The 19,487-nt window shown below is 32.1% G+C and overlaps 3 protein-coding genes across 12 annotated transcripts; 2 read left to right on the forward strand and 1 right to left on the reverse strand.

Annotated features, from left to right (window-relative positions):
- Positions 1-312: 312 nt before the first annotated feature.
- On the forward strand, positions 313-3,844 carry LOC111285049 (uncharacterized). Of its 2 annotated transcripts, XM_089761940.1 has the most exons (7): positions 313-585; positions 616-785; positions 908-1,084; positions 1,324-1,470; positions 1,781-1,963; positions 2,406-2,570; positions 3,221-3,725. In XM_089761940.1, the coding sequence occupies exons 1-7, from the start codon at positions 543-545 to the stop codon at positions 3,578-3,580; spliced, it is 1,245 nt and encodes a 414-aa protein (XP_089618066.1). In that variant the 5' UTR covers positions 313-542; the 3' UTR covers positions 3,581-3,725. The 2 variants fall into 2 exon arrangements, with proteins under 2 accessions (XP_089618066.1, XP_022730005.2); XM_022874270.2 differs by having other exon boundaries at positions 313-785; positions 3,221-3,844.
- A 330-nt stretch (positions 3,845-4,174) lies between these two features.
- On the reverse strand, positions 4,175-8,972 carry LOC111285048 (uncharacterized). Of its 9 annotated transcripts, none has more exons than XM_089761936.1 (9): positions 8,729-8,972; positions 7,772-8,258; positions 7,580-7,656; positions 7,291-7,459; positions 6,636-6,724; positions 6,357-6,521; positions 6,179-6,256; positions 5,291-5,394; positions 4,175-4,530 (listed from the first exon to the last, which is right to left on the reverse strand). In XM_089761936.1, exons 1-9 carry the CDS (start codon positions 8,828-8,830, stop codon positions 4,425-4,427), a joined length of 1,377 nt encoding a protein of 458 aa, XP_089618062.1. In that variant the 5' UTR covers positions 8,831-8,972; the 3' UTR covers positions 4,175-4,424. The 9 variants fall into 9 exon arrangements, with proteins under 9 accessions (XP_089618062.1, XP_089618061.1, XP_089618065.1 ...); XM_089761935.1 differs by having other exon boundaries at positions 7,273-7,459; XM_089761939.1 differs by having other exon boundaries at positions 7,772-8,227; positions 8,729-8,935.
- A 3,693-nt stretch (positions 8,973-12,665) lies between these two features.
- LOC111284255 (AP2/B3-like transcriptional factor family protein) lies at positions 12,666-15,782 on the forward strand. Its single transcript, XM_089763326.1, has 8 exons — positions 12,666-12,783; positions 12,927-13,039; positions 13,306-13,377; positions 13,486-13,590; positions 13,874-13,935; positions 14,007-14,166; positions 14,321-14,527; positions 15,186-15,782. Exons 2-8 carry the CDS (start codon positions 12,974-12,976, stop codon positions 15,528-15,530), a joined length of 1,017 nt encoding a protein of 338 aa, XP_089619452.1. The 5' UTR covers positions 12,666-12,783; positions 12,927-12,973; the 3' UTR covers positions 15,531-15,782.
- The last annotated feature ends 3,705 nt before the right edge of the window (positions 15,783-19,487 follow it).

Here is a 19,487-nt window from a genome sequence, read left to right on the forward strand (position 1 = left end):
AAATGGGAGGAAAATATTAATAAAGTAGCATTCTTGCTCCAACACCCCACCATTGTCCCATGGAATTAGGAGTAATTTTTCATCTTATGTATCCTTTCACAACGAGAAATAAGAAAGAAAGCCCATAAGCCCAAAATTATAATTTGTAAGTGAAGTGATAGGGATTATGGATCCATCCAGTGAGAGTAAATAGTAAAAAAAAATAGTAGTGCGGTAAGTAATGTGTGATTATACAGTGTATGTGAATGGGCCTATGGGCTTCTGTAAGATGCAAGTGAAGTAGAAATGGGGAAATAGGTGTAGAATTGGATTAGAAATTAGATGATAATTGGTGGGCGGTGAGGGTTGACGTCGTATTGCTGAGTGGCTGAGTAACCAGAAAACAGTGTGAAACAGGTTTTTAAGGGAAACTTCGAAATTGAAAGAAATTTCCTTTCGGCCTTCGGGAATTGGGAGTAAAAATATAGATTGGGACTTGGGAGATTGAAGCAGGAACTAAAAAAGTAGAGTAAATGGATTGAGCAAAGAAACAGGAATAGGAAATGGCTTACAGAAGGAGGCAGCAGCAGCAGGGAATCTCGACATCAGCAGCAGCAGCAGCAGCAGCAGCAGCAGCAGCAGCAGCAGCAGATGATTTGGTAGATGTAGAAGTGGATGCAGCCAAAGCCATAAGGGCATCTTCCGCCCACAAAGATTCTTCTCTCTCTTCCGCTTACGGCTATGGTTCCCTTCATTCCTCTTCTGCCTCTCCTCTCTACGCCGCCACCGCTACACCCACCCCCAAGGTTTTTTTTTTCTTCTTTCTGTTTGAACTACGTTGTATTTCCGTGCATATTATAATCTTTTTCCTAATTGTTCTGTAAAAACCCCCAACCTTTGTAACGGGTATAACTGGCTGTGACTCCAGGATTTCCCGTCCCACGAATACGAATCCATGAAAAGTTTAAATGAATCCAAGCAAGGATTTTGGGGTTCTCTTGCTAGAAAAGCTAAAGCCTTTTTGGATGATGATAATGTGCAACACGAATTTGAGTCCGATGGACGACCTAAATCAAAGCTGCCTCAGAGGCAAACGCCAGAAAAGGTCAGAATCCAACATTATGCTCTTGGTCGCTACAGTACGAAGCAGCAGCTTCTTGACACGCTTAATTTCCTTTTCCGTTCCAATTTCTTACGGCTGTTTTACGTTTGATTTTTTTTTTTTTGGGTTCTGATGATTGAGTCATATAATCACTTGTTCTAAATAAAACTTTCTCAAGTGTTGGAGCATTGTGTGAAATGTTTCTTTACTTGCTAACTTATGAGGTTTGGTTCTTCCTACAGTACCATAATATATACCAGTCACATGAAAGGCAGCACAAAACAGACAATCCCACATTGCAGAGGCAGCACAAAACAGACAATCCCACATTGCAGAAGGGCCTAGGTGCAATTGCATCATCCCTGAATTACATTGGTAATGCTGTTGAGGTCAGTTATTAAATCCCCTTACTTTTTGTTGGTATTAAATATATAAATATTCCTAGTGTGAGTTAGCATTTATTTTATAAATTGGTTGTAAATAATTACAAAGGAAAAAAATTTGAAGGGCTGTTATGCTCTCTTTGGCACTTTTGATCTATTTAAACTATTTCATATGACACATTTCTTGGTAGCCAAATGTTCACCGCTTGTCAATCTATTTACATTTTCCCTGTCTTAGAACTTTCATGTCTCTCTTGTATGTTGAAATTGTTTACTAACCTTTAGTTATTCATTCTTCTTTGCTTTTGCATTTCAGGAGGGTCTTACAATTGTGGAGAACCGGACTGCAGGCATCATTCAAGAAACCCGCAAGCACATAAGGAAAAAGCCTAGTGGTTCTGGGGCACAAAATCAGGCTGCTAAACAGCCACAAATGCAGCACCATGTACGAACACCGGGGCAAGCTGATCAAGAAATTCAATTGAAGGCATCTCGCGACGTAAGGTGGCAGCTGTGTCACTGATTCATATGATGGATGTATTTTGCTGTGTGCGTTGTTCTTAACCTGTGATTTTCTAGCTCAAGAAGCCTCATTACCAGATTGGTTTAACAATATAAAAGTGATGCAAATGTTTTGAATGTGCATAAGAATATGAGATTGTTCCTTCTTCCTTGTAATGAATTTCTTATATTTGATGTCACCGTTTGGCAAGGATGTCTTGAAACCTTTTTCAAAAGCTGTGTATTAGTTAAGTTATAGTGGCAAATATATAAGACCAGGAACCATATAAAATAGAATACAGAATTTTCACTTTTCTTCATGTGGAAGATGGGTGTGGTTTTATGGAGGATGTGAAATAAATTGGTGTGATCTTTATCTCTACGTAATAGCTTTTCATTGAAAATTGGATGCATGATTTAGCTCTTTAATTTTATAATAGGTTGCAATGGCTATGGCTGCCAAGGCAAAGCTTCTTCTTCGAGAGTTAAAAACTGTCAAAGCTGATTTGGCTTTTGCAAAGGAGAGATGTGCTCAGCTGGAGGAGGAAAATAGAATCCTTCGTGAGAATCGTGAAAGAGGAGACAACCCAGAAGATGATGAGTTGGTATTCAGTTTCCTCATCATTGTATCCTCTTATATTTATATTCAATTTATGGTTTTACTGCTCAGCAGGATCTGAAAGTCTTCTTTGTTTGGGATAGGGTTAAAATTTACCATTTTATTTAGAATGATAGATCAATTTATCGCTGGTTTTGGGTGAGTGCAATTTTAACATTGTACTTTTAATTTGGTTAAAAAATGGTCAAAAGTTAATCATCCAGAATATTAGATGGAATATTCCTTGCCATTTTTAAACCAAATAAAATATGCAGTTAATACTGAACCTGATTTTCTGCCACAATAAGATGTTTGATAGAAGCTGTGTGTGTATCATTTTCTGGTACCTTCCTCTTCTGCTACGTTGAAGTTGCGCTGCGTGTTACCATCTTACAAAATGTTGCTTGCATGCAGCATGAATGCCTTCTATGGCATAGATAAGCCACATTGGCTTGCAGCACAAAGTTAAGCTCTAAAATGGAGTCAACATAATTAAACTTTCTGGCTAAGCTTTTCTTTGAGATCTTCTTATATGTTAATTCCATTAACATGGTTAGAGTTTTTCTTTGTGTGGATTGAAAGTGATAATGGAAGCAATTCAGTTTTCAACATGTAAACCATTCCAAAATTTTGATTCTTTTCTATTTCCACTTTCAGATACGTCTTCAACTTGAGACGCTGTTGGCAGAGAAGGCACGACTGGCTCATGAGAATTCTATCTATGCACGTGAGAATCGCTTCCTGAGGGAGGTTGTTGAATATCACCAACTCACTATGCAGGATGTTATATATTTGGATGAGAGCACTGAAGAAGTCACTGAAGTTTACCCTATCAAGGTACCATCATTACCCAATATGAACTCCATGCCTGCTACATCAAGTGCATTACCATCTGAGTCATCTCTTGACACAAGCCTGCAAATAACTCGGAATATCTCTGTCCGCCCTGTGCCACCCCCGGAGTTTGCAGAAGGTTCCCAAAGTTCCACCCAGCCAAGCTCTCAAGTTCATCTTTAGGTGGCAAAGTATGCTAAATAGACATCCAAACTTTCGGTTTGGCCTCATTCCTCGTTTAATATATATTATACATTTATGAAGAATTAAGATGTTAACAATAGTCTTTGATTCACCTTTCTTATTGGCATTTTCCTGAATTGTTTAATTATGATCGTTCCCGTCTTGGTTGGTATATGGGGTTCTATAACGTTTCGTTGTGTATTTTAAGCCCTTTGGCTTGATGAATTGATGGTCTATTTATGAAAGATATTGTGGTTTTATGCAGTGATAGAAACAAACTCAAGCTATTATTATGCTGAACAATAAGGTTTGAAATGCAGTTTCTCTGAGTTTCTTCTATCATTTTGATTGATTTTGGTTGTTAAACGTACGTGAGCTGGTACTGATGATAAGGACTGAACATCATGACCATAAGCTCTCTATAGCTGCAGCATTTAATGCTATGATGTAGTTTGGCAGTTTGGCGTATGGCCATGCATAAAGCCTTGATTGATTCTTTTTTTTTTTTCTTTTAACACAATCGATTATCAAGTGCAATGGTGGCATCCATTTTGGTTCAGCGCTGGTTATAACTTGTGAGATTAGATGACAAGAGGACCAGAACAATCATGTTAAATGATCAAAATCTATCTCACAAAAGTTATTCAGCGTATAAATTTATTTCATAGCAGCTAATAGCTGCAAATATATGGACATATAGTTGAACCCCTAACGTTATTGGGTCCTCCAAATTACTACCGCTTTACACGAAAACAGCAAAGCAACTTATATTTACCGGTGAAGCCGGGCCATAGAAGGAGAGATCATATGGAATGGCGTCTGGTTCATAACAACCGGCAAACTTTTAGAACAACTGGAATGCTAGATTAGTTGATCCATCAGCATATGATCTGATACCGTCTGGTTTGACCAATCTCCTACACAATGGGCACGTCCTTTCTCGTTCAAACCTAAAATCACGCATGATACATTCCTCTTGAGAACACAAGTAAAAAGACCAACACATAAGTGTATGACCTACAAACTGTTGGAAACGGAGGCAAAAATTAATTTGCGAGCATATAAGAGTTCAGATTTAGGGCTGCTGCAGCCACAAATTTAGTTTTCTTGCAGTAAGTATGTAAAGTTAGCTCATGCAACTGTGTGAAGCGGTAAGTATGCAAAGATTGTTAATGTTCAACAAAATGCAATTTTAATATTCATGAAATTTAAATGAGTTCAACAAACATTGACAAAAGGTTTTGGAGCAACTAGTTAAAATTATCCTTCACAAATTGTAAAATTCATTCTTCTCTCCATTGGAATTGTAACATCTGATGTATGCTTTGCAGTTTGAAGCCTCCATTGGAATACTGTTTACGTAGTTTATATCCATCTTAAACTCAACATGCACTACTGACATGACTTGGTTTAGAAACCATGGCCATGTATGTTTCTACGGTTGAATATACCACATAATTAGGTGTTATTTATCTTAAAGTTCTCAACTCTGAAGCAGCTGCAGAAATCAAACATATGTTGCATTGAGAAGCAAAAACCTTCAAAATCATTATCACTCTACATGCCTTAGGTTTGCAAAGGTGAAGAGTACTCCGTATTCTTTTATGCAGATTTAGGTTAACGCATTGATGAGTGGAAAGAAAGTTGTGTTTTGTGTGTCTAATAGAAGTATTGATCTTCATATAGATAAAATGGAAGTGAAGAAATAACCATTCTGACACACAGTCTTCACAGAAGATGTGTTTACAGGGAAGTAAAATTGGAGCGTGCATCTTCTCCTGGCAAATAGCGCAGAGATCCCCTGCTGCCTTGACCTGCGCTCACTTGTTAACATTTATATGCAAGTACAGCAGAAGAAACATTTACATATAATTGAAAGATCAGATCCATAAAGTATCAGAAGTGAATATGGCAGCTGCCACTATCAAGTCAGACACTTTGTCAATGATGTTCGGTCTTATTTTCCTTTACTTTTCTATAATTGTTTCTACCTTAAGTGTTGTATCTAGTGGTGCAAATTCAAAAGGGAAAGGTATAATAAGTGGTGATAAACATCAATCCAACATCGATTAAATTTGACGTATCTCGGCCTCCCACTTGTTAGTCCACATTGGTTTATTTTTTAGGACCAAGGATATATAAAGACTATATAAAGGCCTGGGAGGGATACCTAAATTTGTTTTTATCCACATTTAATAAGTTGCAAAGATGAAGCAAACAAACTTTAGACAATAAAGGCCAAAGTTGGCCTAAAGCAGTCTAATTTTGAAAATCTCAAGAGCATAGCTGGAGACTCGGAAAACTATAACCTTCACCAAGAATACTAATTAAGTCCATCCAGCATTACCAGGCTAACACCTTACACAGAGAGCCTAAAATGGTTCTGGATATAATGTCAAGGGTAGTTGGTACTTTGCAACAAAGGCTATATCCCTAGGGGAGATAAGCAGATTTGATCAAACTGTGCGGGTGAGATCGAAGTGCTGAAGCATGTGTGGATAAGGTGACAGTTCGATGCAGTAACTTTGTAGCCAAAGTCATAGTTAGGGGAGAGAGATGAAAATTTTTAGTATTACTGCTCAATAAAGACCCACTAACCTGCTCAGATGTGGCACGAGATCCATAATGCACCTCTGGATTTGATAAGACCCTCGATGCAGCAAAGAATAATTGAACCTTGATATTACAGTAATGTTCGTGAATAATGAGCTATAGATGGTGCTTTGCATGTGGTTTTTAAAGCATAAGCTTGATAAAGTTGTACGTCAGTGGATACCTTCTCTATACTGGATGTAAGCTTGAAGGTCAAGTACAACCCCGTAGTTAATGAAGAAAAAAAGCTGCCATATTTTTTGTCAAGAAAGAACCTATACCATACAGGTGTTGGCAACAAAGTGCGGTATAGCAACAGGAAATACTCAACAAGAGTTAGCATTTGACCCTGCAAAGCCCTCATATTCTAATTAGAGAAATTGATTTATAGGTGAGAGGGAAAATGCAAATATTCAAACTATATGAGTTATGATGTTGAATATTTAATCTTTAAATAACTAACCTGTTTACGGTAACTGTGGCCTTCGCTATTCTTGTAATGTATCAAAAGCACACATTTGAAGGCCATGGCTGTCTGCTGCACCATAACATCTGTAAATGGGAATATCCCATGCATGAGAATATGAAGGCATCACCAAAATAATGAAATCAAAGACGATAAGGAAGAACTTCCAACAAGAAGACCTGATAATTTTCTACTTACCAATACCATTCATTATTTATGACAAACATACAAGTTTCTATCATGTAGCAGTCATATATAGATATGTTAAGTGTCAACGGTAAATTGTTTAACCTATGATCCAAGCAAGGCAGCTTTGAAAATGTGAAACATCATAAATTGAACATATATATATATATATATCTATATCTTTGTGTGTATGTAATTGGAAACTTCCATAGCAGAAAACAAAATGCCAGCAGTATATATATGAAATTGAACTATCTATGGCCCTAGTTGTTTTTTCTTTGGACATCCAAAACTCAAGTATTTTATTTTGACTTAGGTTTGGTTATATCCTTCACAGAATAAAAATGATACTCTTTTGTTTATTGGAGCAAATTATAAAGGCATAAAACTAGGCAAACACAAGTTTTTCCAGCCATTTTGGAGAAAGAGATGGACTAGTAATGTTTACCATTCACATAATGTTTACCATTCACCATGATGATAAATATTGAATGCCAGAAAGGGGGAATCTGCTTTGGAGGAAGAAAAATCAAAGGGTACAGAAAGTCGTCATTTCGATACCACCAATAAACAGATATCACATGGAGCATTAAACTGATTGCGATGCTCAGAAGAACATATATCTTTCTCTCCTCCTGCAGAAACAAGAACCTTATAAGCTCAGAGAAGAAATGCTTTATAAAGCCAATTTAACTTACTCTAAATTGAATCTAAAATCTGTCTGTAAGTGGAAAGCAAGATGCAAGATAGGGTACCTTTAATGCCGCCTGCTTCTGCAAGATATCATTTGATTTGAAGATGAGTGCAGCAATCCAGATTGCAGCAAAAAAGCCTGAAATTCGAGGAAGCAATAAAAAATTACAGGCTGAAGTAACTGATATCAATTTATTACTTTCACCCACGTTCTAATTAAGGTTTTGGTGAGTGGGTGAGACAGAGAAAATTACCTTGCAAATGTTGTCGAATAAAAACAAGAAGAAGAAGCAAAAAAAAAGGAAGAATGTGCCCAATCCACCTAACCAAGCAATGTACAACATATCCAGACTCCACATTGAGGTTTGCAATTTCACTACTTACACCAACATCAGTTAAGCCGGCTCCTTGTTCAGCAAGGTCAACTGATATGGAGTCCTGGTTCTCACCAGGTCCAACTCCAACTATCCCGATAGATACCTCCTGGTGGGCGGATTGTGCGTGAGAGTGATCATTAGCAATAGCAGCAGATGCAGAGGCACTGCTGCTTCCAAGAATACCTGAATACTCCAAAATTGCAGCAAATGGAGTCTGTATGAAGCTGGTTGATGCCATCTCCCTAATATATCTTGCAGAATTATTACCACCATTAGTTGAAGAAACATCCATTTTTCCCTCAATTCTTGTTCTCAGATCTGTCAGTCTGAAAACTGCAAGAAATGCGATGCTGAAGATGTGATTCTAACAAAATGGATGAATAAGTCAGAAAATCAGAAGTTGCTCAAACGAAACAAAAGTATATCCTGAGAGGCATATCAGATTGTCAGATTTTAATATGAGAGTTAAAAAAAGCGCCCTTCTTCATTAGTAAGTCAGTGGGTTGCGTGTTGATGATTGAATGCAGGAATTTCCCCTCTCTGCAATTCGTTATCTTTCTTTGGTCTTTGTCAGGGTCAGTGTCTGGGCTTTCGGCTACGCGGGTTCAGAGATTAAATAAAACAAGCCTGTCAAGTATTTATTCCATTCAATTATATATATCTACATTATTATTATACATATACATCACAAAAGGAGGCCAGGGAAAGAAAAAAAGCCAGATCAATGCCAGATACAAGGAAACTGGAAGCGTCAAATACTCCAACTACCCTGTTATTTCCCCTGTACGACGTACATAGCATTATAGATAGATTAGTCTATGTCTTATCACTCACGTAAAACTCCTCTATTTCTCTGTCGTCAGGCACGGAGTCTGACTGATGTACACTTTGGCCAATCATCTGCAAGTAATTTGAACAACAAGAAACAATCATCATCTGTGCTTGAAATCAACTAATTTGCCTACTTGGTATCAAAAGAGACAGTCAAGGTCTCAAGGTTGTTATATCAAATGTTTTACTACAAATTCTCTATTCTGGAACAAGATTGGGTAGTAGAAAGCAGGGACTTGCATTTGGATTTGGTTTGATTTTTAAATTAATTAATAATTACAATAATTTGATTTGTACTTATAGTGCGGTGAAAGATACTTGGGGTGTTGGATTCTTGTTCTATTTTTTCTACCAGGGAACTAGGATACAATTACTCCACCACAGCTAACCACTGCTTCCTTCTCGTGTAAATTCCTTTTGTATTAGTGCTACTGGTAGGGTACTCGCACTTTCGCTGCGAGTTCAATATGTTTTCCCATAACTGACAGTTGAATAATAAGATATTTGATAATAAATTTAAATAAATCTTATAATTCCATGAACTAGAGCAAAGAAATTATCATTGAGACTTATTTTCTCGTAAATGACGATTAAATATCTAAATTTTGGTTGTCCAAAGATATTTCTTTCTTTTATATGATAAAAACCTTCAACAATTTTTATTTTTTGCTGTCTATATAGTTTTATTAATACAAAATATAATTTAATTTTCAAATAACACTCACATCAGACAAAAAAAGTTCAAAAGAGACCTATAAATATATAATTGAGCAAACTTAGGATTTTGGCCCGCAATAGAAAGCAATTATCCTATCAAAGCAATTATCTTATCCTAAGATGATTCTGTCCACAAATCCTAAAAAGATATGACTTCCCTTATCATTTACTGAATTGTTTATTTTTTCACCAATAAAAGTAAATTGAAATATAGAGTTATAAATTTAATATATTAATATTGATACTAAAGAGTAATAATAAAAAATATTTATATTTAATCGACCTTTAATCAGTTGACATGTCATAAAAGTTGACACTTAAAGATTGTAAGTTCAAAAAAGCTTAGACATGTAATGTCTTTTTCAATCAAATATGTAATTAGATAAAATGTTTAAACGTAAATTAAAATTAAAAAAAAAAGCATTTATATTAACAGCACATAGAGCTCGAGGAAAATAAACAGCTATCAATATATAACACATTATAATATACTTTTTATATAATGTTGTATAGAGCCCAATAACCCACGTATTCACAGCTTATAAAACCCAAGAAAAATAGACAACTCTCGACATATAATACATACTTTTTATATAGTGTTGTATAGATGTGGGGGATTAATGGATTGAATATTCTCATGTAAGTTAAAGGCCCATAGTCCTTAAACTTTTATTCAAATTGTATTTTGATCCCTAAATTTTAAAACATTTTAATTGGATCTTTAATTGTTTAATATTGTTCTATTTTGATAATTTCGTCTATAAAATCGTCTAAATTAATGGTAAATGTCAACTGACGTCATATGATGACGTTAGCTAGTATTTCATACGATAAAAGAGAGCAAAATCAAAGTTGTTAATATTGTAATGAATAATATTTCATTTTTTTTTTATAAATGTGGTATATGTCGATACCAGTTGTTTTGATATATTATTTCAAATTTTTTGGTTTAATATAAAATATATTTATAAATATACATAAATTTATACATTATAATCTATTAATAATTTACAAAAAAAATGTAATATCTTCAAAAATCAAATAAATAAGTTTAAAAATATACGAAATAATATTATAAATTTTTTATAATATTTTTAAATACTTAATTTGATCATATGATATTTAAATAAATATTTTTTCATACAAATATTAAAATAAAAACAATGAGATGAAAAAAATTAACCTTAGTTTCATGATTGTTAAACTTTATAAATGAAGCACAATTGCTTTTTTTTTTTAAATTGAAATACTTATGAACTTTGGATTTAAAAAATAAAGTATAAAAAAAAAGTATAATAAAAAAATAGAGAAATTCAACCTTTAAAGGTTATTTATTAGGTTAAAAATAGTCAAATAATAAAGACAAATTAAAAATTACAAAACATGTTTAACATTCACATATCAGTCGAAATAAGCTAATTTACTGAAATTCACCTAAATCAGTTGAAACCAACGAAAACAACTAGTATTACCTTACCCTAACCCATGTCTAGTATATATAAAAATATATTTTTTTGTTATCTATTTAATTTATATATATATTATTAATAAAATTATTATTTTATAACTTAATTTAAGATATTATAATTTGAATGTTCACATAATACCCTCATGATCTTCTTTTTCTTTTTTTTTTTTTCTTTATTCTCATTTTTGTTCCTTTTACTCATTTTTAAGTAATAAAATTATTATTTAATATCTTAATTTAAGTGATTAATATTTTAAACTCAATTAAAATATCCATATAATACTCCAATGAACTCCATTTTCTTTTTTTTTTTGTTTTTATATTTTTGTTTTTTTGTTTTAAAAGTTTTTTAATTAAATTAATTTTGAGAAAAAAGGCCAATGAAAGTATCTACATGGCACCCCATTTAGCTTTTTTATTATTATTTTTTATTTTGTAACAAAATATGTCATTAAAGCAGTTCGTATTCAATAAGTTTCAATTCATTTTAATTTGATAGGGACACTTTTTTAAAGTTGAGATCAAATTGAGATGGGTCAAGTTTTTTTGGATAAACAAGATTAAAACAAAAAATTGTTTATGATGCTCTATTTTGTTCCATTTCGAAGTATATATAAAGGTATATATTTTATTGTTAACCTTATTATATATATTATATTGATAAAGTTATTATTTAATATCTTAATTTATATATGTGTAATACTATTTATAAGTTTTTTTATTTATTAATTTTTATTTGTTTTTCCCTTTTCATACTTTGGATTTTATTTTTTTAATTAGATAAATTTTGTGAAAAAAATGAGGTTGCTTGAGATATTCACATGTCACCCTCATTTGACTTTTAAAAGTCTTATCTTTTTTATTTAGATAGTTTTTGTAATAAAAAACTGATAAATAGAGATAGTAAAAAAAAAAAAAACACACAAGTATCATACTAGTTATATATAATTTTTATTTAATGTACTTAATATACATTTCACTTCTCACTATAATTTATCTCACCGTCACTGTTATATTTGCATCAAAACACATATAAGTCCACCATTGATTTAATTTCACTGCTCAATAACTAATCTTACCTCTATGCGATTTTTAATTTTATCAAAATCAATTGCAGCATAATAATAATTTTATATTCGAAGAAAAAGGTTCAATGAACCACTATATTGGGTCTTTTGACCATAACACCCTATTTTCATCTTTTAAATTTTAATTTTTTTTGTTTTTAATTTTTTTTGTATTTATATTTTAATTAATTAATTTTTATAAATTCTATTTCTTATGTATAATATTATTTTGTTAAATAAATAAAAAATAACAAATTAAATATTACTTTGTCATTTTTTAAAAATATATTAAATATATTATTATAAAAATTTAACAATATTATTTGATATAAAAATAATTTTAATACTTTTTAAATTATTTATTAATTTTTATAAATAACACAATTTATAATTTTTATTATTCACAAATTTTAATATAATATTTTTAATAATTATTTATATTTTCGAATATAATTAACTTTACCATCATTATTACATTTACATTTAAACATATATTCTATTATTAATTTTAATCTTGTCATATAACTAATAACCATCATTATTATTTTTAATATTATCAAAAGCAATTTTATCATTCGTTTAAATGAGTTTAGAAAAAAATGCACGCACATGCAAAGGAATAGAACGGGCTATGAAATGAATCGGGCAGTGTACAGAGTAGAGAGTCAAACGAGGTTTTTAATTTCTTTCTTTCAAAATTCAAAAGGGCGCCATTTCCTTCTTTAAACATTTAAAATTGCCCCAAGTGAGAGTGAAACGTCCGGCGTCAGTTGGCCTCGTCCTTTTGGCTTCTAAATCAAGTTCCGGTAAGTCGTTGTCTACTTCTTTGTTGTTAACACATACTAAACAAATACTAAACCATATGAACCCATATAAACATTATAAACATTGTTATAAGTAAAGGTTGAGTTTTTGAGGGTTCTTTTTTTTTTTTTTTGGTCTGAAAAAGGTTGTGGAACTGAATTAGTACTCCTAAGAAAACGTTTGCAAGTTACGATGGTGGAAAACTGTTATGAAGAGGCCCGTCGGCAACGCCTCGAGGAAAACAAAAAGAGATTCCAGGTTTCTTTCTTGTGTTTCTGAATTAAATCTTTCTTTGCTTGTATCAATTTTGGGATGTTCCCTACTAATACACATGGATCCGCCTCTAATTCTCAAGGATGAAAACAACTTTATCTAATATCTGTATTACTCCACAGATACAAGTCAATGACGGAAGATTTATTTTCATTAGTCTACTTGTTGTAACATTTGACATGAGAAACTTGGCTTTCTATCTAAGTTTGGGGTTTGAAGTAACTCATTCACCCTGTTAATTCCTAATGTAGGAATTAGGAGTTTCAGAAATCTCCACTTCTTTAGCTCAACTTTCAAATTCTCACAACAAATCCCAGTCCCAGGTAAAACTTAACTTACCATCGTCACTACTTCTTTGTTTGAGTTTATCTCAAATGGGCTTCTTATAATAATTCTCCTTATTTCACCTTGTTTTAATTTTTAATGTGCAGCAACGACTCTACAAACCCAGACTAAAACCAAAAAGTACCCGCACATTTGAGCAGCTTAGACGTTCTTCTCGTGCACGTAACCCAGTTCCTTCATATTGTGATGATGTAAATACCTGCGATGTACTGCAAAAAAAATATAGTTCAAGGATAAAGCAACATTGTGATGACTGTATTTGGTTCCTTCCTGACACTGTAGATTCAAATTCAGTTATAACTTTCAAGACATGCTTGTATTACACCATTACAGTTAGAAGAGAAAATTGAATTCCCATGCTTATAAACCTTGGAGTTACTGCTTCCTCTTTACAAATATTTTTCTCTTAATGGGTCTGATTGGCCTTGGTAAAAATGCAGAAACTACAAATAACTCCTCTTGCTTCTAATACAGGTGGACATAGACCTTCCATCTTTGCGAAAGAGATCAAGGTCAAATTCATCTTCTTGGGCGAGGTAGAATTAATTCTTCTGTCAAATTAATGGTACCTTTCTTAGATGTTAGTTTTGATTCCATCACTTTTCAGCTATCTAGCAAGGCCACTAGATGAAGTCAAAACTGCTTCGTATGAAGAAAGGGTTAAGGCTATTAAAGCTGCAGAGGATCTCCAAAACAGTTTACAATCTGGGAATCCATCTTTTGTAAAATCAATGGTTAGGTCCCATGTTTACAGTTGTTTTTGGCTGGTAAGTTTTTGTAAGGAAATTTTATTTAAGACTATGGAACTTCTTTACTTAGCTGAACCTTGCTCAACAAATCTGCTGCATATGCCTAAATAAAAGGCAAATGCAAAGTATGAGCTTACTTCACTGACTGTCTGGTTATTTCTTTTGCTACAAGGGGCTACCTTCCAAGTTTTGTGAGGACCATCTTTCAAAAATGGTAGAAGATATGGTATTAGAGGACGAAAATGGTTCAGAATATGACGCTATCTACATTGGCAAAAGAGCAGGGCTCAGTGGTGGCTGGAGAACTTTTGCACTGGACCACAAATTGGACGATGGTGACGCTCTGGTTTTTGAATTGATTGAACCAACCAGATTCAAGGTAAGCATAACTATGTTAGGGCGTGAACTATTTAAGTGAATTTTGCAGTCCCTTGCCTTTCCATTAGATGCCATTTAACTTAGATTCATGGACATCAGCTTTATTCTTGCATTTCTGATCCATTTTACAATCATATAATTTTACTCATCTTAGATAAATGAGATCTTACTTTGAGTCTATTTAGCATTTATGTTGCTGCAAAGCTTTGGCGTAAATGAGGTCAAATCTGGTCGGATTGTCTTGCTCATGCCTATGATTAATATTTCTCTTTCAACATAAAGTGCTCTTGAAGTTTAGGATCAAATGTATTCCCTCATGTCTGTACAATTGTACCGTGACCTAATCTGGATATCAGATATTTGTTAGCATATTTATAATAGAACCCTATTAATCGTCCTTGAGCAGAGAAGGCTAAAATATTAGCATAAACTGCGTTATTCCCTTATGTTGCCATCCTTAAGTGGTTTAGAAATCTTTAGCGATTTCTCCAGCTTGTTTGAAGCGTTCACATGGCTAGAGTCCCTTATCATACTTGATGTTCTACCTATTTATTTTTGATTAATTAAGTTTTGCAAATCATCCTATTTGGTTCATATGTAAGTACTTATTTAAGAAGGAACAGATGGATGGAAATAAATGCATTCTGGTGCCACTGCAGATTTACATAATTAGGGTATCATCAATTTTGAGTCAAGGATGTGAAGAGGATGTTGCAGACAAAGGATTTACTAGTTGCATTAAAAGTAGAACCAGGGGGAGCATGAAGCTTGACTCAATATCAAGTAAGCAGAATTGCTTATCAATTTCTCAAGAGCTCAAGATTAAAAGTGCTACGGATAATGAGAGAAAGTATTTTGATGTGTCTCAAAAACTCAAAAGGAAAGGCAAAGCAACCAATGTTAGTAAATCAAGCAAGGAAGAATTGGCCAAGGATGGTGGAAAATTTGCCTCTTCTAAGCCTAGAAAAAAACCTGCTCCGAGATTGTCAAGGAGTAGAGTGTAGAAGGAAACATAAGGCTTTCAAAATTTTCCAGGTTAGCAGTGAAGAAAAAGTTTGGGTTTTGCTTTGAGTAGAAAAGAGAAGCGCCTATGTTTGCAATGATGCTGTTACTTTCTCAGTTCTGAAGTCAAACTAATGTCGGACATTTTCTACTGTGTTTTTTCTACTCAGTGTCTAATTATGTTTTGTATGCTGCTACCTAGGAAAACCTATTGGGTTTAAGTCAAGCTGTACAAAGGAAGGTAGCTTCTTTTATTGGGTCTGACATGCTGATGATTGTGTCTCGTGATTAACATTTGGTGAGATTTGAGATGAACAGGTTTTTTATTTTTTCCCCCTAAAATATCGCTTGTGGAATAGTTTTTGAATTTTTAATTAACTTTTCAACCTTAAAAATATACCACTAGAATTTAATATTGAAGAGATTAAAACTTCATTTTGAAAATAGAGTATCAAACATGATATATTTATTCGGTATAGAGTAGACAATGGAGTATATGCTCTTGTTATTTGGTATTGATCCACGTTTTTAGGTATATTAAGGCCTTCCCTCACTTTTTTTTGGGTGAAATTTAAATAAACTCTGTAAAGGAATATATAGATACGGTTGAGTCAACTTATCAACTGTGTTTTTCTACTATTGTATTTTCTTATTTGGGATTTAGAAAAAATTTGGATTCTAACTATTTGAACAAATATATATATATATATATATTTACACATGCATTGTCATTAAATCAAATGCTAAGTGCATTTTATACTATTAAACAATAATTATTATTAATATAAGAGCAAAATGTTTATATTGGTACATGTGTATTTATCAAAAACGTTCATCTTAAATTTTGTGCTTCATCAGACAAATTGATGAGAGGCTAAAATAAAAATTCTTGTTGGGTCATTTTGCAATTGGTGTTACATAGGAGTCTGGGTGTAGTGTTAAAGAGACAGGTTGTTAGGTCTTCGCTCAAAAGTGATGTGTCACATCATCACTTGGGTGTGGTGTCAAATAAGTAAGGATTTTTTTTTTTGTTTTAATGTACGAATACGAGTAAAAAATTAGTCTATAAAAGTAAATTAGATTTAGCTACTTGAAGTATAGAATGGTTAACTGATAAATTAATACAGATAAGAGAGGTGATGATTATGAGAGGAATTAATATTATGTGTTATTAAAAAATTAAATGAGTGAAAAAAAAGGTCATAGAGATAAAAGTATGGGGTTCTAAATTTTGGTACACAAACAAGTAAAAAAATAGAAATGGAGTGAAGATGTAGATAAAAATTTGAAGGATGATGTGATTGAGATAAAATTTTACATATTAAACTTATATTATGAGAGGAAACTATTAACGTCATTAATACTTATGTCTTATAAATAAGTTTGGATTAAGCAAGTAAGCAAAATTTTTGAAAAGATTCACATAGGTAATGCTAGCTATACCAAACGAAAAAAAGTTATTTATTGGAGGAAATATTAATAGTCACGTAAGTAAGGATTATAATGACTTCAAAAAGGTGCACGGGATATAGCTTTGGAGAAAGAAATGATACTAGAAATAATATTTTAGAGTTTGTTACTATATTTGACCTAACTGAATTAAATACGTGTTTTAAGAAAAGAGAATCACATTAGATGACTTTTAAGAGTGAGTTAAATGTTAGTCAAATTAATTTTTTTTTACAAGAAAAGCGGATAGAAGTAATTGCAAATATTGCAAGATTATACCGAGTGAGAGTGTGACAACACAATATAGATTACTAGTTCTAGATATCTTTTACTTATGGGAGTCAAAGAGGATACATCAATGTTATGAACTATGTATTAAGTGGTGGAACTTGAACGGGGACAAAATGTTAGCTTTTAAGAATATAATGGTAAAAAAGTTGATTAGAAGTTTAATGAGAATGTTGTAGTAATATGGGAAAATATTTCTATTAGAATTCAAAAAGTTGCTAAAAAAATACTTGACAAATCTGGGAGTTGTGCACCATTAGAAAATTAATCTTGGTGGTAGAATGATGATGTGAAAATGATAATTAAAATTAAGTGGGAGTGTTATAGAAATTTAAGGAACATTAAGGATGAAGGGAGTTATTTGAAGTATAAGACAATAAAAAAGAAGTTAAAAAGGCTATTAGAGATTTAAAGACTAAGATTAAGGAATTATATAGAAAACTAGAGACACTAGATGGAGAAAATTAGTTATTCAAAATTGCTAAGATGAATGATAAAAAGAATAAGGATTTTAATGGTGTAAAATGCATCAAAGTCAATGATGAAAGAGTTTTAGTGAAATATGTTGAGATTAAGAAGAGATAGAGAGATAGTTTTGATAACCTCTTTAATGGTAATTTTGAGCATGGTATAAGTAGGCTTAACATACATTTTTTAAATATATAAATCATGTATTTAAACGGAATATTTAAATATATGAGATTTAAAAAGCTTTAAGAATGATGAAAGTAAAGAAAATTATAAGACAAGATGAAATTTGATAGAAGTTTGGAAATGCTTAGATGAAGTAGGGATAGGACGGTTGTTGGACTTTTGCAACAAAATTTGGCACACTTAATAGATGCCAAAAAAATGGAGAAAGAATATTATAATGCTTTTATATAAGAATAAAGGTGATTTAAAAATGATTCGAACTATCAAAAAATAAAATTTATGAGTCATATTATGAAATTCTGAGAGAGAGCAATTGAATATAGATTACGACATGATGTCACTATTTTTGAAAATCAATTTGGGTTTATGTTAGGACGTTTCACAATAGAGGTAATTTATCTATTAAGGTTTTTACTAGAGGGTTTCAAGGCAAGGAAGAAATATCTACATATGACATTTATTGATATAGAGAAATCATATAATAAAGTTTCTCGATAGGTGTTTTAGTGGACCTTATTGAAGAAAAGAGTTCCTTTAAAATACATTAATATAGTTATAAATATGTATTAAATGAGATGTAATAAATGTGAAGATGGTTGGGGGCATGATTGATAGCGTTCTTATTATCTCAGGATTGCATTAAGCCTCGGCATTAAGTCCATTTCTTTTTGCATTATTTATGGACGAGCTAACTGGATATATCCAAGACAAGGTGCCATGGTGTATGTTATTTACTAATGATATAATTTTAGTTACTGAGACTAGCAATGATCTTAATGTAAAATTAGAATTATGGAGGCATACATTGGAGTCTCGAGGCTTTAAATTGAGTAGATTTAAAATTAAATATATAAAATATAAGTTTAATAATCATAAAGAAGTGATTACTAATGTGATTATGTTAGATAGTGAGATAGTACCTAGGAGTAGTTATTTTTAATATTTGGGATAATTATTCAGAACGATATTGCGATAAAAAATAATGTAAATCATAAGATTTAAGTAGAATGTGTGAAGTAATGAAGTGCGTTGGATGTATTGTGTGATTGGAACATGACTTTAAAGTTAAATGCGAAATTGAATAAAACAACTGTAAGGCTTAAGTTGTCATATGAAACTGAGTGTTCGATCGTTAAATAATAAATGAAAATGTTTAGATGAATGTGTGATAAAACTATAAGAAACATAATTAGAAATGAGAAAATTTGAAAAAAATTAAGGATAATTTAAATTAAGGAAAAGATAAGAAATAATTGTTTGAAATGATTTGGATATGTAAAATGTACATCTATTTGTGTACCTATTAAGGAAAATAAACTTTTAGATTTAAGAGTAACCATAACTTTTAAAGATATATTGTAAAAGACTTGAATGCAAATAATAAGAAATGATATAAGGATTAAAAAAATAGATGAAAATATTGTTATCAATAAAAATAAATGGTGCAAAAAAATTTCAAAATCACGATCGTCTCCGGAATTTTAAAATATAAAATTTAATTTGTTGTTGTAATAGACATAAAATGAGATATTGTTAGGATAATTGTAGTTTTTCAGATAAAATGCTGT

The sequence above is a fragment of the Durio zibethinus genome, chromosome 6, assembly GCF_047325235.1.
Source record: "Durio zibethinus cultivar Kanyao isolate XHJ-2024 chromosome 6, ASM4732523v1, whole genome shotgun sequence".
Lineage (NCBI taxonomy): Eukaryota > Viridiplantae > Streptophyta > Magnoliopsida > Malvales > Malvaceae > Durio > Durio zibethinus.